General features: G+C 37.0%; 1 protein-coding gene across 1 annotated transcript in view; it reads left to right on the top strand.

Moving 5' to 3' along the window:
• LOC137389697 (signal peptide, CUB and EGF-like domain-containing protein 1) overlaps positions 1 to 23,768 on the top strand; it is a 34,172-nt gene extending 10,404 nt beyond the window's left edge. The window contains exons 8-22 of the mRNA XM_068075774.1: positions 409 to 537; positions 2,071 to 2,187; positions 2,595 to 2,834; positions 3,747 to 3,875; positions 4,186 to 4,422; positions 4,532 to 4,657; positions 8,707 to 8,871; positions 9,528 to 9,740; positions 9,930 to 10,082; positions 11,746 to 11,910; positions 13,221 to 13,382; positions 16,530 to 16,733; positions 19,837 to 19,989; positions 21,431 to 21,510; positions 23,504 to 23,768. Coding sequence (XP_067931875.1) covers positions 409 to 537; positions 2,071 to 2,187; positions 2,595 to 2,834; positions 3,747 to 3,875; positions 4,186 to 4,422; positions 4,532 to 4,657; positions 8,707 to 8,871; positions 9,528 to 9,740; positions 9,930 to 10,082; positions 11,746 to 11,910; positions 13,221 to 13,382; positions 16,530 to 16,733; positions 19,837 to 19,989; positions 21,431 to 21,510; positions 23,504 to 23,659 — 2,429 coding nt within the window. The 3' untranslated portion in view covers positions 23,660 to 23,768. The remainder of the gene's footprint in view (positions 1 to 408; positions 538 to 2,070; positions 2,188 to 2,594; positions 2,835 to 3,746; positions 3,876 to 4,185; positions 4,423 to 4,531; positions 4,658 to 8,706; positions 8,872 to 9,527; positions 9,741 to 9,929; positions 10,083 to 11,745; positions 11,911 to 13,220; positions 13,383 to 16,529; positions 16,734 to 19,836; positions 19,990 to 21,430; positions 21,511 to 23,503) is intronic.
• The last annotated feature ends 575 nt before the right edge of the window (positions 23,769 to 24,343 follow it).

Here is a 24,343-nt window from a genome sequence, read left to right as displayed (position 1 = left end):
AGACGTAAAAATATAGCTTGACTCACCTTGTTTTATTTCGCTTGGTCCTTCCGTGCTAGGACTAAGCGCGACTTTATTTCAATCGCACTTAAAAAGCGATATACCTTCGCTCTCGTTTAGCCATTAACCTACCCGTGTTTTTGTATAAGAAGACCCGCGGGTCGGGTGGCCTGACCCGGGCATTTCTGACCCGGTGGGTCAAGACCGGACGAGCTACCTGTGCCAGCTCTAATTCTGACCAACATGATCTAATATACATCTAAAGATACTACACGCCAGCATATAGCTTGTAACTTGACACTTTAAAAACGTAAAAAGAAGGATTTGAAGATTTTGTCGTATGACCTTAAATCAAGTAAGAAATATTGCTGTGCCAAGCAAGCATGTAACCTATTTTGGTATTTTTAGTAAAGAGCTGCCAAATGGCTAATGGAGGCTGTCAACATAGGTGCACCCAGAAACGAAACAAAGTTATCTGTTCTTGCTCGCCAGGTTATGAGCTCACTACTGCAAAACATGGGAAAGGGGCGTGCATGGGTAAGACAGTTTATTTTATTTGAATGAGATTTCAAAATGTTCTGTACTAAAAAATCACAGTTTTCGGTGCCTTCTAGCGTATACTTATGGCTTTGCTCAATAGCTGATAGATACATTTTATAGTTTTATATTAATAAACTCCTCTTTGTCATTGCGTAAACGTAAGCTATGAGGCTCCAAATTTTATAGCTGATTTTGTCCAAATTTCACCCACATATAATGCCTTCCGCCATGTCATGAAAAAACTTGGATTTCAAAACTGTCTGGTTCTTGAGAAACAGCCTTTAATCAACCATCTCATCCATTCTAATCACCACCCAAACTCATAAATGTGCCTTCGCTTGCCTTGAGGACAATTTCTCTCAATGAATGCATTCATGGACTGTCATTGTGAAAGCCGTGTAGAAATTTGTGTTGAAAATCTATGTGATTGCTGGAGTGCTGCGGGCTATGTGAGTACTGCGGGCTATGTGAGTGCTGCGGGCTATGTGAGTGCTGCGGGCTATGTGAATGCTGCGGGCTATGTGAATGCTGCGGGCTATGTGAGTGCTGCGGGCTATGTGAGTGCTGCGGGCTATGTGAGTGCTGCGGGCTATGTGAGTACTGCGGGCTATGTGAATGCTGTGGGCTATGTGAGTGCTGCGGGCTATGTGTTTGCTGCGGGCTATGTGAGTACTGCGGGCTATGTGTTTGCTGCAGGCTATGTGAGTACTGCGGGCTATGTGTTTGCTGCGGGCTATGTGTTTGCTGCGGGCTATGTGAGTGTTGCAGGCTATGTGAGTGCTGCGGGCTAGGTGTTTGCAAATGAAAGAATTATTGGTTAATGACAGGCTTACGGCTAGTTTTATGATCGTCTGTGTACTTTGAGCATGACGGGTTTCTCGTGGAACTTTTACTTCTAGCCTGATAGAATAATTAGCAGTGCTAAATAAATTACATAAGTAAAAACTAGAGTGTGTCATAAACCGAAGGATAATGTACTTATTATGCATATGAAGATACACAGGCTAAGATTCCATTTTAGGGCTATGTTACCTATGCATATGAAGGTACACAGGCTAAGATAACATCCTAAAACCTAAGGCTATGTTAACTATAAATATGAAGGTGTAAAGGCTAAGATAACATCCTAAGACCTAAGGCTATTTAACTATACATATGAAGGTGTCAAGGCTAAGATTCCATCTTAAGACCTAAGGCTATATTAACTATACATATGAAGGTGTAAAGGCTAAGATTCCATCATAAGACCTAAGGCTATGTTAACTATATGTATGAAGGTACACAGGCTAAGATACCATCCTAAGACCTAAGGCTAAGTTAATTAATGTATACAAGTTTTTTATTCTCTAATACCTGATGGCTTTTGTTGCTCTACAAATAAAAAACTTTGGATGAGAACCGCAAATAATAACAAAATATTGAATTACTTTAAATCTTTGGTAAATTATTTCTGCTTTGGTATCTGAGAGGGTATGAGGCTGCATTAACATTATTAAACATTTAATTACTGTACAAGTATTTTGTCACTAGCCAAGTGCAGCCTGAACAATGGCCACTGCTCGTACAGATGTGAGGATACAACTGAAGGTCCGATTTGTATTTGTCCTGCTGGATACAGACTGGGATCTGATAACAAGCGATGTGTTGGTAAGGAAGTAGTGAACGGATAACATAGTACAGTACCGTTTACCTGAGCGATTTTCAAATGATGGTTGGTTAGACAACCCCGCAAATGCATCACATCTGCGTGAGGCCAAAAACATCCTTGTTTATAATTCATGCTCATGCAAGTAATTTGATTATCAAAAGTTTGTTTTAAAAAGTGGTTGTTCTAGTTTTGAAACACTGGTTTAGAAAGTTTTTATAGAGCACATAAATTAAATTTAAGATATTATTAAAATATACACACACCTTTTTTTATAAATAGTGTAGGCAAATAGATTAGCTTGTTTTAATAAATTAAAACCAAAAATTTGGCCTGCTATTTTGATTGTTTTCATCTAAATTAAAAATACTAAAATATTTTCCCCAACTTCTAATATTTCACTTTGTAGATGTGAATGAGTGTTTAGTTAATAACGGAGGTTGTTCTCACTCTTGCACCAACACACTGGGGAGTCGATATTGTGGCTGTCCACCCGGCTATCAAACTGACGTCGGAGGAAGACAGTGCATTGACATAGATGAGTGCCTTAGTAACTACACGTGTGATGATATATGCACCAACACTTTAGGATCATATGTTTGTGGTTGCAGAAATGGTTTTACACTTTATGGAGTCAGCCATTGCGGTGGTAAGTCGGTATGTGCATTTAGGTCAATGCCCATTAGGAACATCTACGGTACATATCTATTGTCTGAGCTTGGAACACAATACTCGGTTATGTTTTTTATCATACATGAGTTCGAATCCCATACGATGCTATCATTTTTACAAAATTCTAACTGTGGCTCTGGACAGACGGTCAGACACTCTTACTATAGCTAACATTAGACAACATAAGTTAACATAATTCGTCAGTATATAATGCAGATTATTACTGCTATAGTTAACATTAGTTACTATAGCAAAAGTTATAAATGACATATAGTTAACAATAGGTAAACTTTGTACTTTTTTCAAAATGGAGGATTTAATGACAAACTCAAGTACTGTATTATAAATGTTTCAGCCATTTTTTTGTCAAATCTGAATCATTTAATTTGAATACTAATGTTACTTGACCACGATAGTGCAGACTTGGGTCCAACATGAGATGAATCTCTTAGAACAGCTCAAACTCAACCTGATGCACTTCACTGTTGGCAGAGTTTTTGATTGAAGGTTATTCTTGTAGTAATTTGTACTTAACTGATTATGGATTCTGTACTGTGCTCTCAGTAATGTTACAGCACATGACACCTTATTTTATTCACGGATACTTACACATATGGTAACTGGAAAAATAGTAATGAGACAGGTCAGCAAAGTAACTGGTAATTAATTGATTTTTTTGGCTGACCCACAAATAACCTTACTTAAAAGAACGAAAATTGCTAATTTTTTAATACAAATGTTTGCATGTATTTGAAATTATATCTCTTTATATTAAAACTATTGTAAAAAGTGCTACTATGCTATTTTTTTTAGAATATCAATGATTCATGAATCTATTGCTTAAACGTATTAACACACTGTCAGTGTATAAGATTTCTATTGACTGCAGATATAGATGAGTGCTCTATAGACAATGGAGGCTGCATGCATACATGCATAAACGCAGATGGCAGTTATGAGTGTACTTGTAGCCATGGTTACCAACTGCATTCTAATCACCACGACTGCATTCTTCAAGGTTTGTAGGCTATACTGTCTATTAACATGTCATTAGACAGATTCTAGATTCAGTGCTAAAAGAGTTGAATATTGTTATAAAAATATTTACAAAAAACGTTCGTAAATATATAACTTATATCGCTTAATAAATATAAAAATTTGTAAAAATAAAATAGGCAAAAACCCAAATGTGATATTTTATGTCTCAGAACTTCCTAAGCTGGTTCTATTCAATATTTTTTAAACAAAAGTAATTTGCCAGAAGTGATTCAATGATAGCGATCAACTAGGGTGATTTAACTCATTCTTCTATTGTACATTGTGTTTAGGAGATGCAGGGAGCGAGAGGCAGCAATGCAGTAGGGAATGGCATCCTACTAGTCCAGAAGGTACACTCATGTCATATTTGAAGAGGTCAGCTGAGAGCATCACATACATCGCCGAATGTGACAGGAAGTATGAGTTCAGTAACACTCCTCCATCTCTCACTATTGACTACAAGTGTGATAACACAACTGGTATGAGGTGGTCAGCCATCCCTGAGGAACAGTCACCGTACTGCTCAGGTGAGATGAAAAGTATTCTAAAGAAAACATCTTTCTCTAATCTTGCATTACAAGACTTATCGATAAAATGATTGTAAGGTGTTGGTTAATTTGATATTAAAATTTGTAGGAAAAAAGGTCACCCGCGCTGCTACTCTCACCTTTCAGTATGAGGTGTTTAGCATTGGGGATGGCTGTAAGTTACAAAGTGAAATACATCAGTGGCTTATGGATACTGTAGACCGAATACTACAAGGTAATTATCACGGTGCAATAACTGCTGGTGATGTATCAGAACAGGAAGTTTGGTTCTACTTATCATTTTACAAAAGTTAAATTAAATTAATCGATAGTTTCAGTCAACTATTCTTCACCTAATTGTTAGTTCTGAAAAGTTCAATTTAATGCTTAGAAGCTATTTATAATCTAATGTATAAATTTATCACAATTTTAAGTTTCATGAATTTCGAAATACAGTTGAAAACAATTCGAGGTTGTCTTTCCTTTTTGTTGGGAGTTGTGTACTTGGGAAATCTACTCATGTAATAGCAATTAGCTCTGGCAAGCACGTATCTGACAACTGTGGTATTATTGAGTCACACAGGCGGTCGCACTGCGAGTCACATGACCAAGCAAAAGTAGCTGTTGTCGTTATCTGTAGCTGGTAAATATTTGGAGTCTTGCAAGTTTAAAAAAAATGTACATGTACACCTATAAAAAGTCCTTTTGAATGAATTGGTGTAATGAGCGTTTTTTAGTATAGACTATATGATGTGCATATTTTGCTAACTGAATGGATGAACATGTTAAGCAAGCTACCAAGTACCATAAGAATATAATAATTACAACTCCACTGTATTGTTAGACTAGCTGTGCCTCCCGGCGTTGCCCGGGTATTAAAAATCAGCTTATAAACAATGAAAAGTGATGAGAGTTGCCTACCACTTGCTATTAGCCTGGCACATTGTCAATGAAAAATTCCAGTAAGCTAATAATTCTAATAAGCGCTAGGCTTCTGACGACGGTGCACCATGACATTGCGTCAGCGTTGTCTAGCTACAGCTATTCTAATAATAGCTATAGCTGGAGGGACACACACACACCCGCATACTCGTGCACCCGCGCTCACACCCACACACCCGCACACTCGCGCACCCGCGCTCGCACCCACACACCCACACACACACACCCACACACACACGCGCGCACACACGCACACCCACGCACACACGCGCGCGCGCACACACAGCGCATGGCATCTAATGGGTTCTACTGTTGAGTATTCAGCAGTAGAACCCGAAGAGGAAAGTTCTATAAGATTCTTTGCATGTGTATACTCACTGAGCGCAGATATTTATGACATCCCATAAATTTTGCAACTCATTGCAACTGTTCTGATCTTAACCGCCAATTTAGCCTGATATCAAAAATATACAACATCTATTTTTTTGGGTGACACCAGATCTATCAAACAGCTCAATTAACCCAAAATCACTACTGCGCTATAAGCGTCTAAAGCAATTGCTTTTTTTATCTGAATTACCTGTTTAGTCTGGCGGCTATAGACTACTGCTTGACTTGTCTCCTTGACAAGCTCTTCCAAACTGTCATCAGACTTGCCACTAATATTCAAGTCTAACCGTTAATCACTGACCAGCTCACTATTTTTGCTGTATCAACTGGAACCACTGTCATTGGTTCCACCAGCACCACCACCACTACTTACTACTACCACCACGACCACCACCTACTACTACCACCACGACCACCACCTACTACCACCACTACCACCACCACACCACAAGTTTGAAGGCATGGTCAATGATGACTCAGCAACTGGCTGCTAGCTCTTCCATCTTTACCTTTCCGTCGCTAGAAGATGCTGATATGACAGACATCTTATGGCAAGACACATCTCGGGGTACATTTGACTGCAAAAGGGGTGTCGTTGCAAACCAGGGTGTTAGTATGGGCACAGACCTACTCATTTTGGCTTGCTTCTGAAAAGGCACCAGTTTACTTCCTGAAATCTGCTCAATAGTGGCCCTAAATGCCTCAACATTCTCCATCTCAATTACCGTGACCTCTCGCATAACTATCAGCCTTGCCATATCCTGCTTGAACTTCCTCTGTCCATCTTAGAGATATAATACCTCAATTCTCTTCACAAGACCAGCTGTATCTAGCACGCTATTGCGGGAAACATCTGCTAAAAATATATTGTCTCTTTTTATTAAATGCATGAACGCTACATTTTTTTGACCTTCACTAGCAGTATTCTGCATCCTCACCATTCCTTTCACTGAACTCTTCATTTACTGTATATCTTTGTTTCCTGTGAGAACTGCTAACTGTATGATGAACTTGAACTCAACTGTGACAAACTCATACTTTGTGGACCCACTTTGTGGACCCACTTTGTGGACCTACTTTGTGGACCCACTTTGTGGACCTACTTTGTGACCAACTTTGCTGCTCTCGCATGACTTGTATTGTCAGAACAATTTACTGCCGCATGTTCTTATCTGAATGGACAGACCACAATCTACCTTTTATAGGCTCTCTAGTCTTACATTTACGTCTCTTTGTCTCTCCTTGAGCATCCTTTCTTGCTACAGTCTCTTTGCCTCTGTTTCTGTGACTTAACTGTCTCTGCTCACTTGTGGTGGCTGTCAGCTGACCCTATTGCCAGCCGTGGCTCAGTAGGGAGGAAGCCAGCAGATAAACAACTCGGCCCAGCCAGATTGAAAGACCAATGGCACGACTTGGCTAGACCGAGAGACTAATAGCTCGGCCCAGTCAGAGGAGAAAACAACAGCCTGACCCAGCTGGACATACAGACAGACATGACCAAACTAAGCCAGCTGGTGGCTGGTCAAAAGAAGAAGGACCAGCCGGTCCCCAAAGCCTGGTTTCCATATCAATTGCGAGACTCCGGCGGTAACTTGCGCAGCAAAACGCTTGCGACGCTAGGCTCGGCGGCATCTGTTTACATATAAGCTGCATCGCTAAACTTAATCACGTAATCAAATAAATTGTTTGCTCGCCATGCCGTTTTTATAATGGTGACCTTCACCTGCACAGTGCACTTCGGGAAGGTTTTACCTGCGACCTTTCGCGAAATTTGAACAGCGCTAAACTATTGCGCTGCCGCCGGCAACTACCGGCGGTCCTTGGCGGTAACCTGCGCCTATATTTCTATTTCACCACTAATAGCCTGTGGTGCTGTCGCAGGTGCTTTGCGACGTATATGGGAACTAGGCTTTAATCGGAGGGACCGGCTCCTCACCCATATTCACTCCAGGAGCTTCGATACGTTTGTCACTTCTATTGTGAACCATTTCACTGTGGCTTTATATTGCATAAATGTACTTATCATTTGCGAAGTCCAAGTGGTTGGCACTTGCTAGTGTGAAAATAAAGGGTCATGGGATATCTTTTATGCATTGCCCTATTGTTATAGGGTTTGTCTGTCCACTTCCATCAACCATTATTTTCATTGTTACCAACTTTCTCTCCCCCAGACTCAGACTTAGTGGTAATGTTGTGTAACTTGATGGTATCCATAACCTGACAACTTAATCCAGCTGTAGTCTGTTTTAAAAAAGACAATATAACTGATCCAAAAACATCTTTTAACCCCTAAATTATCTTAAATATTGTAAACCTTAAATGTTAAGTAACCCAATCTTAAATAACGGTGGTGCAGTGCTTAGGTTATAACAAACTTTGTTAAACTCCTTAACAGAGGCAAGCTTGCTTTTACGCAAGATATTAATCACAGCCAATAATTTTAGCTGCTTCAACTTGATTTTGCCCAAAAAGTCTGTTTTCAATCGCTTTACCATGAACTCTTTAGTTTATATCGATTTATATTTGCTTTCCAGTCGAGCTGCTACCAAGTGCTCGACTACTCGACGATGTGCTCATTGTATCCAATTACCAAGCACATCTATTTAGAGTCTCCTAATATAGTTGCACAACTAAAATTATAGACTACATATATGCGCTAATAGCGCTCCTTATTTGGTGTATTGGGGGCAGACTAGTCTGCACTTTTTACTAGCAAGAGAGTACAAATTAAGGGTAGTTGACTTTCCTGTCACCAAGTGATTTTTTCGGTAACCGAGTTGCATACTGTGTTTCCTAGGCCTGGTATTCTAGAACTCCAAACCAGTGTTGCTCTCCATGCATCCTAATATGAATATAAACCACTAAATGTTTTTTCAACTAATTGTAATGTATTTTAGTACCTCAACCTAAATCTTACGCAGATCGTTAAAAGTTTGCCCAATTTATTCACAGGATATAAATGCAAAAAAAGTCAGTGTGCTGCTACGAGTGCTGGAATACATTGCGCTGAGCGAGCCTTACTGTCTGGAGAAAAATACCAAACTCCAACACAATTGGATGAAACTGCCTTGTCATTGACAACAGCCACATTCCTCTTCAATGTGTCAGTTTCTCCTAGTAAGTAGCCAAGCTTTACAAATACAACTTTCACAAGAGCATGTTTGTCGCTTCATAATCAGTTGCTCGAGTTGGCTTATTATTTGGTAAAGGAACAACGTTTCAGATGATGGTTATCTTAAAGAGTTCTTTTATTGTTGTACTAGCTGTGCTACCCAACGTTGCCCGGGTGATAAAAAAGTCTGGACAGAAAATTGATTTGTGTTTAACATATTACAATATTTACTTTTCTAACCTTCAAACTACATATCATGAGAGAAGTGTTTTGTGTAGTTTAAATAAATTAAGAGAAAAATGAAAACAACTGTAAAGGTTTTAAAACTTTGTCAAACAACTGTAACTTTCAAGCTGTTAGCCTTGCACAATGCCAATGGAAAATTGCAGTAAGCTGCTCGGCCTCTAATGACGGTACTCCATGACATTGCGTCAGCATTGTTGTCCAGCTGCAGTTATTCTAATAATAGCTATAGGCGGAATGCAGACAGACATACGACATACACACGAACATACTTTGAGAAATATATATATAAATTACAACAACATCTTTAGTTTTATCAGTTTTATTTATATATTTTATTAGACAGAAGCATATTTTTGGTATTGTTATATAAAAAATGTGTCTACCTCTCTCATTTACAAATATTTGCTCATTGTAGACAAAAGCTGCAAAAAACGGTCGTGTGGCTTCAAATCAATTGATAAAGATGTTGAAGGAATTTCTGCTCTATTGAGACGTCGCCTATCGTCAGAATTCCTTACAGCCATGGAGGGTGTGCTAGAGCCTAACCAACTATTGAATAACACCCTGACTGTCATACAGAGCCGCAGACATTGCAACACCGGATATCTTCCGCACAATGATTGCTGCGGTTTGTATAACTGTAATCCACTAAACAAAAACTGGTCTTTTTAGCTTTTTTCTATAAACCATGAATAGAAAGGAAGCGAGAAAAAAAATTAACAGGAAACTACATGCAACTTATAGCTCTATGCTACAATAAATATTCTGATAAACTTTCTCTGGCCCCAGTTTCAACATTGTTTACCCTTATTTTTAGTGGCTTGCAGTGTTGGAACATATTATACAGATGGAAAGTGTAGGTCGTGTCTTCCGGGCACATATCAGGACGAGGAGGCTCAAAGCAACTGCAAGAGCTGCCACAGCAGCAGTAGCACTACTAAGGCAGCAACGAGTGAATGGGAGTGCAAAGGTAAAGATGAAGTAGCCAGTTCATGCTGCCTTTGACATGTGCGTTACTTTGTCCACAGTAACTTTTACTCAGTCTTTTTTGGTTATGGAAAGGTTGGATAATTGTTGTTCTATTTCTTTATAAAATGCAACTATTGTCACAACGCAACTGGGTAAGAAATGTTGTGCATTAAAATTATTATGATAAGTTGAAATTTTAGCACTAATATGTTACAATTTTTAATCCATGTTGATACTACGTGGCAAGGTTACAAATACGCTTCTTCTAGAATCTAGAACAACAAATCCGGTGCCACGCTTTTAAAAAAAAATTAAATTTTTCACTCGCTTACTTATTTTTTATCTACCTACTACTACATATACTTGCTAAGTATCAATCAGTAACAACATCATTCTGCTACTCGTATAAACCAATCAACACCACTCTAATATAAATGTAGACCAATCAACGCCACTCTACTATCCGTATAAACCAATCAACACCTCTCTAATATCCGTACAAACCAATCAAAACCACTATACTATTTGTATAAACCAATCAACACCACTCTACTATCTGTATAAACCAATCAAAACCTCTCTACTATCCTTACAAACCAATCAAAACCACTCTACTATTTGTATAGACCAATCAACACCACTCTACTATCAGTATAAACCAATCAACACCACTCTACTATCCGTGTAAACCAATCAACTGTATTCAATCTAACACTTCTATCTATATATATATTTCTCAAAGTATGTTTTATGTCTGTATGTTGTATGCCCGTCTGCATTCCGGCTATAGCTATTATTAGAATAGCCTAGCAGGGCAACAATGCTGACGCAATATCATTGCCTACCGGCATTTGAAGCTTACTAACTAGGTTAGTGGAATTTTCCATTGGAAATGTGCCAGGCCTCTTGGCAATGGCTTGCCACTTGCTGGAGAGTTGCTTGCCAGCAAGTGGTAAGCAAATCTGATTGTTTATAAGCTGATGTTTAATACCAACGCCTTAACGCCGGGAGGCACAGCTAGTATATGTATATATATGTTCTATTCCTACGTTGTTTTACTCGCTGATAATTTCAGCTGCGGCCAATCACATTCATTACAGTATTTTGATCATCACTGTTATGTATCAATTTCCTGTTCCGTATGTAATACAACTAAATACAGTCTAAATTAAATTTCAAATATTACCTTATGAAACCTGTATAGTTTATGGACATCAAGCCATCAGAGTTTACGAATGGCAACAGCAAAGCGTAACTCAACACTACTTACCTTCAAACTAAAGTAAGGTGATGCAGTTACTGTAATATACAAGCTGCATTCTCATCTCAATGGATTCTAGACCCATGGCTCTCGATCCCTGTAATCGTATCACTATTCTGCACTCACAGCATGACATACTACGTGTACCTATGAGATGGCGTTATCTAAATGTTGAGTTCTGAGCAGTCAACCACAACTGTAGGTATAACTGTAAACAGTTTCTAGTTTGATCTATCAACTCTAGCGTATGGAAGATATATTTGCTCAACTCGGAGAACTCTGAATTAAAATTCGAGGTAAATTACGGATTTTTCAGCGACTGGCTTATTTGGTTCCGAAAAATGCCTAGCGAAACAAGAGCTGAATTGAAGTGAAAATGAGAACCAAATTATTTTTGTCTTAGGGGTATGTGGCCCAGGCACGGTGTCGATAGATGGACATGCTTCCTGCTCAGCATGCCCCCGAGGCACTTATCAACCATATGCAAATAGAATTCGTTGCATTGCTTGTCCGAATGGAAGCTCTACCAAACATAATGGCTCTAGGAGCTTCAGCGATTGTCAAATCGGTAAGTACAAGCTTGTAGAATTTGGTGTCGCTATGTCACCAGCATATGGCTCTTAATTCTGGGTTTCGGTTGTTCCTAATCACACACAAAGTCAGTTAATGTTTGTGTTTAAGTTATGTTAGTTATATATGTTAATATATATACAGTATGTTATATGTATTATATAGTTATGCCTAGTTCATATTGATATACCAAAGCATCAGCCTAGCATTACAGGCAAAATGAGAACATGTTACCTGCTTGTCTGCAAACCAAGCGACTTTCAGTCACATAAAAAAGTTTGCTTTTTTCAAAATGTTACTTCACATAGCATCAGTTCCATAGGAACAAGTCTAGTACAAACCACTTCCTGTAGACCAAATATCTATAAATATCAATGTTTGTTGTTTGTTGGTCTGTAGTTTGTGTTTCCAGTTATAGCGATAAAGTTTTAGAAATGAAAAATCTACTTCAAACTGGATGTGAACTCTGAACCTCCAGTTCTGCAGACAAGCATACTATCTATTACTATGGAATCATTGTGCACATAGTTATTACACCTGGCGACCTTTAATGCTGATTGATATCCATCATACCTACATTTCACTCTTGAACTGATTTACTGACAGAAAAATTTTAATAGAGAAAATATATTTGCCCAGACGTAACCAAAATGTTATAAATGTATGTATATATAACATGAACTTAATTAGACTTATAGCACACGCAGAAATAAACAAACACCTTCATTTAAACGTTAAAATTCAAAGTTGGATGGCAAATAAATGTTGTTTTTAGAGCAAAAACCTTTTTATTACCGACGCAACACCGGCCATTCAGTAGTACCATTATAAATTTGAAATTACAAACTCAATTGTCCTTTTTAGATTCTATGTCACGAGATTGCAGTACAAATCACTATATTTTATAAATATAATTTCCTTCATGATGGAATAGCTTGTAACGCAGTCATTTGATTAAGGTTTCTTGGATAGTGTGCAAGCATATAGCGTTATTCACAATAAGAGAGGGAAGTTTTTGTATGACAAGAATAAAAAATTAATGTTGATGTTAACATTTTTCTCTTCACTGTGTAATCTTCCGTATCGAAGTAGAGAATTATTTAATAGAAATATTTTGTTTTCAGCTGTCACTGTTGCTACCTATTCTCATTAGTCAACTATAATATTAGTAGACGTTTGACACCGCTTTTTATTTAGCTCATAGGTCAAAAGGTTAAAATTGATACATTAGCTGCTTTATAATCCCAGTGAGAAACAAAGCCTACGAATTTGTCTGAACCTCATTCTTGCTCATTTGAATGGTTTTAGAGCATTGTGAAAAGGGCCACTATTATAATGAGGAGATGAGTACGTGTAGCCCTTGTCCTAACAACAGCTACCAGCCACAGGCTGGTTTAAACTACTGCATCAGATGTCCAGGGTCCACTCTTTCGTCTAGCTCGGGTTCAACTGCGCTCAGTCAATGTCAAAGTGAGTATGAACCAGCACTAAGTATAGGGAGACGTGAGAATGTAACAGAACACCAGTTCTAGAGTTATGTAGACGCACTCCAGCATCTAGCACTACTTGTGTTCTGTCATATTGATCCCCGCATGTTTCTCTAGTCTGCTCAAGTCTGACACGTGTACAGATATTGTATATTACAAGCTAATGTCATGGCAACTACCACAAATAAATTGCTACACTTGTTGTGATTTGTTAAACATTATCAACCCGACTGTTAATTAGCCAAATTTACTTTTACCTCTGGCATTACGAGATCCAATCACAAGGCAGACATATACTTGTATTTATGCATTTCAAGTGATCTAAATTCCTTACAGTTCCAACATTACGATCTTGTACACCCTTTTTTGTTGGGAATGTTCTAATGGGTTAAATGAGGCAAAAATGTTTCAAACTTTATTGTTGCTATAGCATATGGTAACATCCTACAGATTATTACCATATACTGCAGATTATTACCATATACTGCAGATGAATTAGCATAAGCTGCAGGTTTTGACTATATGCTGTAGGTTATTACCATACGCTGTAGGTTATTACCATACTCTGTAGGTTATTACCATACTCTGTAGGTTATTACCATACACTGTAGGTTATTACCATACTCTGTAGGTTATTACCATACTCTGTAGGTTATTACCATACTCTGTAGGTTATTACCATACTCTGTAGGTTATTACCATACTCTGTAGGTTATTACCATACACTGTAAGTTATTACCATATACTGTAGGTTATTACCATACTCTGTAGGTTATTACCATACTCTGTAGGTTATTACCATACTCTGTAGGTTATTACCATACTCTGTAGGTTATTACCATACTCTGTAGGTTATTACCATACTCTGTAGGTTATTACCATACACTGTAAGTTATTACCATATACTGTAGGTTATTACCATACTCTGTAGGTTATTACCATACTCTGTAGGTTATTACCATACTCTGTAGGTTATTACCATACTCTGTAGGTTATTACCATACTCTGTAGGTTATTACCATACACTGTAAGTTATTACCATATACTGTAGGTTATTACCATACTCTGTAGGTTATTACCATATACTGCAGATTATTACCATATACTGCAGATGAATTAGCATAAGCTGCAGGTTTTGACTATATGCTGTAGGTTATTACCATACGCTGTAGGTTATTACCATACTCTGTAGGTTATTACCATACTCTGTAGGTTATTGCTATATACTGTAGGTTATTACCATACTCTGTAGGTTATTACCATACTCTGTAAGTTATTGCTATATACTGTAGGTTATTACCATACACTGTAGGTTATTCCATACGCTGTAGGTTATTACCATACACTGTAGGTTATTACCATACTCTGTAGGTTATTACCATATGCTGTAGGTTATTACCATACTCTGTAGGTTATTACCATACTCTGTAGGTTATTGCTATATACTGTAGGTTATTACCATACACTGTAGGTTATTCCATACGCTGTAGGTTATTACCATACACTGTAGGTTATTACCATACTCTGTAGGTTATTACCATACTCTGTAAGTTATTGCTATATACTGTAGGTTATTACCATACACTGTAGGTTATTCCATACGCTGTAGGTTATTACCATACACTGTAGGTTATTACCATACTCTGTAGGTTATTACCATACTCTGTAGGTTATTGCTATATACTGTAGGTTATTACCATACTCTGTAGGTTATTACCATACTCTGTAGGTTATTGCTATATACTGTAGGTTATTACCATACACTGTAGGTTATTCCATACGCTGTAGGTTATTACCATACACTGTAGGTTATTACCATACTCTGTAGGTTATTACCATACTCTGTAGGTTATTGCTATATACTGTAGGTTATTACCATACTCTGTAGGTTATTACCATACTCTGTAGGTTATTACCATACTCTGTAGGTTATTACCATACTCTGTAGGTTATTGCTATATACTGTAGGTTATTACCATACTCTGTAAGTTATTACCATACTCTGTAGGTTATTACCATACTCTGTAAGTTATTACCATACTCTGTAGGTTATTACCATACTCTGTAGGTTATTACCATACTCTGTAGGTTATTACCATACACTGTAGGTTATTACCATACTCTGTAGGTTATTACCATACTCTGTAGGTTATTGCTATATACTGTAGGTTATTACCATACTCTGTAAGTTATTACCATACTCTGTAGGTTATTACCATACTCTGTAGGTTATTCCATACGCTATTGGTTATTACCATACGCTGCAGACTACTGTGGTGTGCAATAAAACCTCCTACGCCTACTATTACCTATGTCAAGCAATGAGGACTTACTTTGATTTTAACTTGTCTTTTATAACTTTTGGTATTTTGCACTAGAGGTCACCACTGCAGGTAGTCTTTTTCCATTAGTTTTTGTATTTCGCCCTCATCTGTCGGGTCAGTCACTTATTCCTCATGATGTTCCTTAATCTCTTGGTGTCCCATTGTTTTGCCCCCGGTAATTCCATGCTCATTACCCTATTTCTAACATTTTGAATTTTAGCTGCTGCATAAAAATATACAATATGAGAGATGGCTGTAAACACAAACAATATAAATAAATACTTTTATATCTTCAATTGTTAAACTAAACTAGAGGGTAGTGGGGGTGAAGAGTGAGGTCGTGTTGAATAACAAATCTTTGGCAGCCTTTCCACAGTTTGGCCTCACCACCAATTAGGACAAACTCACACAATGCTGAACAGTATTAAATTTAAAGTGTGCCATGTGCATGGCCTAGAGTTATTCGTATCTTAAATGGTATCTAATGCGGGCTCATTACATTTTATCCTGTGTTTTATCAATTATTATAAGCGTCATCATAATTACTATTTTTACTGCCGCCACATATCAAGTTTTTCAATCATGATTTTCCCACCTGGTTCTTCCGGTTATTTGCTTGGTTATTCTGCCACGCAATATAGACATTGCAGAAAAATTTATCATGTGGTTATTACCTGTGTCATATTAAAATGCACTGTTGCCAAATACAAATTAAATAACTGCCAGCCAATAAACAGTAGTTAGATACACATATGCGAACTGACTGATAAATTTCCTTTAACCCTCGTGGGATAAACTTTTTATAGGTAGAAGATGTGGTCAAATATTCAACAAAACATCTCAAGGCTGGATTGTTAGTCCGAACTGGCCTGCTGCGTACCCTCATGACATAAACTGTGTGTGGAGGATACTACCAGAGAGTGGGAGAGGCATACTTGTTGTCATACCAAATATTTCTCTAGGGGATGATAATCACCTCTGCTCTGACATGCTCATTTTAAGAGGAACAGGTTTGTAGTCTGTACCAAATTGAAATTAACCAATGTCTTACCTCCTTATGAGGTCGTCAAAAACAATAAAGCCTGTTAGTGGTAATGGCCTTTCATGGATTTATTCATAATTGAATACAGTGAAACACGGATAACTCAAACTTCAAGGGACCGAGCAAAAGTGTTCGAGTTATTAGAGCGTTCAAGTTATCAGGACGGTCATAAGTGCACATATTTATCAGTAGATACATGTACATGTACAAACTATATATCAATCAAAAGCATAGATTGCTTGTTGCAAGTTAAAGGGTCTCTCGTGTGAAGTTTTAAATATTTTTAATCAGAAAGTATGGATATTTTTCTATCACTTGAGATTTGTTTGTTGCTTTAGGTGATGTGACTGCCAGGACGTTCTCAGATTAAAATTGGCAAAACTTGATCGCGGTTAAAACGCTCAGAAAAAAAAAACGTATTTTTCTACCGAGCGTTTTAACCAAGATCAATTTTGCAGTAAGTCAGTTATTACAAAACTGCTTTACTATTAAAAACCCATTATCAATTTTGCCGATATTACTTTAAAATTATCCAAATTTTACCTCGCTTTTCTTGCTTTCGGAGGGCTTATCGCTAAGCGGATGTTTGGTAAAATTTGATTTTTGCAAACCTTTAGAAAAGTCGTTAATGAAAATATTTGCCGATGTTGGTAATAACGAGGCCTAAAGACTATTAAAAGTCGATGTTTATCTCTATGGCTTGGAATAAAGTGATATTCTAAAGCGATAGTAACAACCGTCTCGGTAGCCGTTTGGCAAAAAACTGTTCGAGTTAACGGAGTTTCGGTCGAGTTATCTAAAGCCATTTATCATTGCGTGGAAACGGACCAAGCAAATCCATTCGAGTTAACCATGTGTTCGATATATCCGAGGGCGATTTATCCGAGTTTCACTGTATACGTGTTGGTAATAATAGTAATGATCTATATTTTACTATGTAGCAGAAGTTGGCAGCATTGATTGTTAATATATGTGTCTTTCACTATTAGTTGCTCAACAAAGGCTCCAACTAACAATGCCTGTACGTAAACAAATATGAACAGTTAACATAATTCAGCTGTGTATTAATATGTAGAGACTATATTTGGGAAGAATATGCGAGTGTTTCATCATATTTTGGTAATGATAAAACCGGATGACAATTTTCTTCGTCCACACTCTGCAGCTTCTCTGCATGAAAATATTCCTTGCAATTCTTGCAAGGAATCTGGGATTTATTGTTCCAAGTACATGTTTGGATCCTCCTAAGAATCATTCAGAACTTTAATCTTTAAAAATTTCATCCAGCCATATAATAATATGTGTTTTCAGATCTGTATCTAAGACAGCGTCTTGTTGTCTCTACAGCAGACTCTTGTCATATTGCTATATTAACACTAGAAATTCCACTGTCATACAGCCCACGACCAAAGTGATATTGGGAAAAAGAAAGGGTACTGATGGTTGAGAAATGCAATATTAGCAGTCAAATAGGATAACTGCAATGGTAGCTGTAATGTTCTGGGTGTGGGTGTTATTATATACAACAAATAGCAATAATGAAAGGAAAATATTATATGTTTATATCTCTCCTCCTGCAAAAAGAGAAATGCAATATTGGCCAATATTAGAAGTAAAATGCACTGATATTATTAGAATAACCAATATTATTAATATAGTAATAATAGCAAACCAATGCACAATTTTCTTTACATTTCAAAACGTCATAGCCAACAATATCACGAAGTTGTAATACTTATATAGATTTTTAGAAAAGCTGTACTACGTAATCATTGTTCTGTAGTCATCTAAACTTATAATTAATTATTGTAATAATCTCATTAGAACCATTAGAAAAAATATCATCAAATATCCCTTTACTTACACTGCGTTAGATTTTAATTAATTATTGTAATAATCTCATAGGAACTGTTAAAAAATATCATTGTCATTTCCTTTACTTCACTTTATAGATTTTTAGAAAATCTGTACTACGTAGCCATTGTTCTGTAGTCATCCAGACCTATAATTAAATATTGTAATAACCTCATTAGAAGCGTTAGAAAAAATATCATCGTCTTTCCCTTTACTTACACTGCGTTAGATTTTTAGAAAATCTGTACTACGTAGTCATTGTTCTGTAGTCATCCAAACTTATAATCCAAACTTATAATTAATTATTGTAATAATCTCATAAGAACCGTTAAAAAATATCATCGTCATTTCCTTTACTTCTACTGCGTTGGACAGTTGGAATACGAAAGTACTTAAATGTGTTGGCAAATGAAATTGAAAATGAAAAGTTTGAAATCGGCAAGAATGAAACGATTTCTGTACTCCTATGTTAATTGTCGAAACCTTCGGTAATTCGACAATGCTATAGACTGATGAAAAGTGCACGTCTTTTTTCGTGAAATGCGCAAGACTTTATCGTTCTATTCTCTGTCGTTCGGCGTTTCAATTTCCGGTTTTAACTTTTATTAAACCAAGCTTTTCAAGCGTTTTGTGACGATTTTCGTCCTAATAAATCTGTCTATTTATGTATAATCCGATCAGATGGGTTAGTTTTAGGAATTTTCAAAGGTAACCTTTCAAAGGCTTGGTAACATACTTAAATAGGTTTATATGCGTTTTGTATCATTATTATACTTAAGTGACTTTACTGAAAAATAGTTAAATTTGTCGATAGGATTTCGTTGCAAGGGTTTGGTGACGGCCGTTAACGGATAATTTTTCGGGAGTTGTGTGCACATGTGCATTTATCATAAATCTCCCAATCAATCGCTTCACTCTTGTTTGGTCGTGGGATTACCAATTCCTGTGGAGTTATGTACAGGCTAGCGATGCCCTCTCAGCCAATGAAGCTAAGCGACATTCAACCCTGTCAGTCAACTGATGAGAATGGCAGCTGTTAGAAGATTTTTGTTTATGACTACGGCTTGAAATTTATTTGTAAAGCATTATTGGCCAACGACGTAGTTTCTTGTTCTAATTCATAGTGCAGAAAGGTATGAGAAATGATATACTAACATTTCAGAGAAGTAACGCACCTCTAATGGAGTAAATCTATATATATACATATGTAATTGTAGATTCACCATATTCACCATTGACATTTGAAACGTGCTCCTCTGTATACACACCTTTAGCGTTCATAGCGAGGTCTAATGAGCTCTGGATCAGCTTCAAATCTGATGAAGATGGTTCTAGCAAAGGTTTCAACATTCCTTTTGTAACATTTGAAGGTAAATTTAGCTTTATTGCACTGTGTAACAGCTTGGTAAAATATCATTTGGTTGAAAATAACGTCAGCTCATTTTCTTTATGAAACATTTTTTTGTAACTCGACATCATTGGCTGTGAATTATGCTAAACTGATGCTATTGGCCAAGATGTAGTTCATTGCGCATAGACCTGCCGACTACTTCGACAGCATAAATTTCTTGGAATGAAAACATCCTTCTGTAGTTGCCGGTTAATGAGCGGCCAAGATAGGTTTTAACAAAAAAACAATGTCAGGAATCGATTAAACAGAAGACACTGTTGCAACACCATTTGAAAACATGAGTCGAATGTGATTCTTACCTGAGCACCTTTTTAATGTAGCTCTTTGATATACTGCTCCTGTATAGAGTTTAGAAGAAATAAACTCAAAATACTTTAACACATGCAAAAGTTAAAGTTGGGTTGTTTATATGTCCTAGATTCTAGTAGCGGCAAGTCTAAATTCGAAAGCCGACTAACCAGCAGATGTTTGTATTTTTTTTGGTGTAGTTTTTATGGTCTTGTTTGTTTTTTCTAAGATGGTAGAGTGAGGATTTTCCTTAATTTAGGCGTCGATGACCGTTTCACACTTTGCTCAAAACCACTCTGAACATACCTCCCTGAATTTGCCTTTTGTGTAATAGTACATTCAAATGCTATGACAACTCATTTTTACTGTTCCTGCTATTTGCACTAATTAGCTAGTGTGATCCAAATGGAATTGATAATCAAGCATAACGAACTTAGCTGCCTTAAAGTATTGCAATAGCGATATATTGCTCATAATGGCTGACAGCAGTACGTGATAGACTTTACTTTCCTGGTATGAAATACATTCACAATTACCTCAGTAGTTAAATTGGCACTTAAAACTTCGTCATTTGTTATATCCAAATCTTTTGTTGAAGCTTGTTACAAAGTATGGCCGTTACAATGTAATAATGCATTACACAAGGGGAATTTTTCAGTCGATAGACAGCTAAATAACTGCGGAGAAGAATACTTCACGGTTGTAATTTACATGCCCGCTCACTTCTGTGCCATGACAAACTATACCGAGACAATTACACCTGCCCATTTTTGAAAATGCATAGATTTGTTGCTGTCACGCTTTGAACAATTGCCTATTAATCTGGAACATTCTGACACGTTAATATTAAACTTACTGATTTTTGATCTTCAAAATAAGTTTAAGCTTCTCTTGTGCTAATCTTTGAGACTCTGTACATTTTATGTACAAATTTTTATCATTGACATCGTAGATACAATTGACTGTCTAAAAATTTAATTGCTAGCCTTAGTGCAATACTTACCTGCTCATGGAGTATATAAAAATATTATACACCTAACCGCTCATAACTATATATTTTTATACACTGCCCACTATAAAACAACAAAGCCACTTTGTTCTTCTTCTTGAAGATCAGTATAGAGGATTGATTGAAGAGATAGTTAAAGATGGCCGACTATACACTTCCACAGAACACCAGAGAATATTTAAAGTAAGTATCACACTTCTCTACTAGTATTTATGGCTTATATAAGGTGAATAACAAAAAATGTTGCACTCGCATTTCTGGCTATTTTGTTACACCATTCTGCCAACTGCATATCTACACACTGCCCTGGTGGAGGGTGTGTAAGCACTTACTGAAATGCTCATGTCTAATCCTAAAACAGTCATTTGTTTAATTTTCTGTTATACCGTATATGCTGATATAAAGTACTGCATACCCGACAGTAAAAATGAGTTGTCATAGCATTTTAATGTACTATTACATAAAGGGCAAATTCAGGGAGGTAATTTTCAGAGTGGTTTTGAGCAAAGTGTGAAACGGTCATCGACGCCTAAATTATGGTAAATCCTCACTCTACCATCTTAGAAAAAACAAACAAGACCATAAAAACTGCACCGTAAAATACAAACATCTGTTGGTTAGTCGGCTTTCTAATTTAGGCTTGAAGCTACCAGAATCTAGGACATATAAACAACCCAACTTTAACTTTTGCATACGTTAAAAGACTTAAAGTTAATTTCTTCTAAACTCTGTAGGTCTTCGCTGCAAACCTGAAAGCTGATTTGTGGGAGTGAAAGGTAGAGAAAGCAATATGATGTTTGGATAAATAGCAGTGTTCAGCTATGACATCCTCAGGGATGTTTTGAACTGCAATTAGATTTTGAGCCTTGCCAGCCATACTTGAAAAGTATGACTGGCAATTGCGACTAAACAAATAAAATCAGCAGCAACATAGCAGCAATGAGGTACATTAAAAGGTTGCAGCTGGATCTCACTCCGACTCATGTTTTTCAAATGGTGTTGCAGCAGTGTCCTCTGTTCAATCGATTCCTGGCGTTGTTTTTGATTAACATCTACTATCTTGGCCACTCATTAACCAGCAACTACAGGATGTTTGTCATTCCAAGAAATTTATGCTGTCTAATCATTTGGCAGGTCTATGCGCAAAAAACTACTTCTTGACCAATAGCATCAGTTTAGCATAATTCACAGCCAATGTAAGCATTTACTGAAATGCTTATTCCCATAACTCCGTGTTAAGATGATCTAAAATAACTGAGACGTGTTGATACTATATCTTGTAAAGTATAATGTCTCTAGCACCTGATGCATCAATCACAATGCATGTTACTAAACAGCCGGCAAAAGGTACATGGACTGGTGGCGCATTTTTAATTAAAAAACGTTTTTCCGAAAACCACCAAACTACATAAAATAGAGTTCAGGGGTGGGTGTAGCGCCACACAGTGAGTCTGGTGAATGTGGAAAACCTTAAAGTAATTAAGTTTTATATACTGACACATCGATTACCTATGGCAGCAGGTTACGTTATGCTCATAATTAGCTAAATTATAAGGAAAGGTACTACTCGCTGATAAAAGATGGACTACTAATAGTTTGCGCAGTTACTTTTAGGTATAGCTGTATAGGTAGGCGTAGTATAGGTACGAGTGCTCGGAGTGTGCTTTACAAAAATTCTATAGTTAATGAAGTCTGAAATGAGAATTTTGACAACCTTATGCAGTAATAACTTCAACCTAATCAATTATGGGTTTGTCTCCCTTGGTTGGCTATCCCCTTGACAGTTAAACACTTTAAATGCCGACTATGTAACATTTCACATATGTATATACATGTACGTATATCAGTGAGGGTAGCGAACAATATTTAGTACAAATGAAACCAGGAAGTTGCATATTCTGTTTTTGTACTATTATTACAAAAACAGAATATGCATCTTATTTATATGTAACAATTTTGTAATATATTTTGCAATATATGTAATATTTTATTGAAACAAAATGAAATTTCAACTAATATTCAACTTGAAAGTCTTGAAACAGAAGCAATGTATAGCTCCCGAGCAGTAGGAACGAAGCTTTTTACGTATCTAGCTTGTAACTTCATATAGGTTCTGCTTTTATTGCGGCGTCTGCCACTCGTGTCAAACTGTTTCTAAGGTTTTACACGGTTTCAGGATAAAGGGATGCTAGAGATGATGTTAGATGTCATTGCAGAGCCAAACAACTATGAGAGATATGCTGAGCATGGCGCAAACAGTCTTCCATCTACATTCATAAGCATAATCACATCAAAGATACAACAGTTCTACCGCATCCGAGGCTTCCAGTAGCTTACTCTAATGATAATTGTAAAATGGCTTAATGCGCATCGACGTACATCTATGCACAATCACCTAGTGTAAATATATGCGTGTACATGCGGGGCTTTCTAAAAGGTAGTTAACAAATTATATAAACGTTTTTATTAGAATTCATTTTGTAAAAATTGTTATAGGTTAATTAAATTCGCTGAGGTCAAAATACAAGTCCTACTTTTAACAGCTGAAAATAAATTTTTTGATATGTTCTTCACACTAACTGCACTTCAGTCACATCGTAGTTTAGAGAGTCTTTAATAATATGGTAAGACCATTCACACCCGTGACTACCAAACATTCGTTGTCCAAAACTGAACGAGATTTGCCTCCCTCAGTTTACCCATTGCAAGAGGGTGAGTTCACTCGCCGCTATTTACACATGTATACTGTTGGCCGCGCGATATGTCATGTAATAACATGAAACGCAAGTTTGAAAAAATACAGACTATCTTCAAAATTCTAGTGCAGCTCTGTATTGCAATAACACAACTGACTAGTTGAAAATTTTTAAACCGGACAATAAGCTTTGCCGAGTTTCATCAACTTTGATATCGATAAGATACTGCTCTCAATGATAGACAGCAAAAAATTGGAAAGCCTAAGCGAGAAAGATTAGGTTTCGGGAAAGATTGCAATCGGGAAGATTAGGTTTTGGTA

Source organism: Watersipora subatra, chromosome 1 (genome assembly GCF_963576615.1).
Source record: "Watersipora subatra chromosome 1, tzWatSuba1.1, whole genome shotgun sequence".
Taxonomy (NCBI): domain Eukaryota; kingdom Metazoa; phylum Bryozoa; class Gymnolaemata; order Cheilostomatida; family Watersiporidae; genus Watersipora; species Watersipora subatra.
Note: the sequence above shows the minus strand (reverse complement) of the source record. Positions and strands in the feature narration are given on the sequence as shown.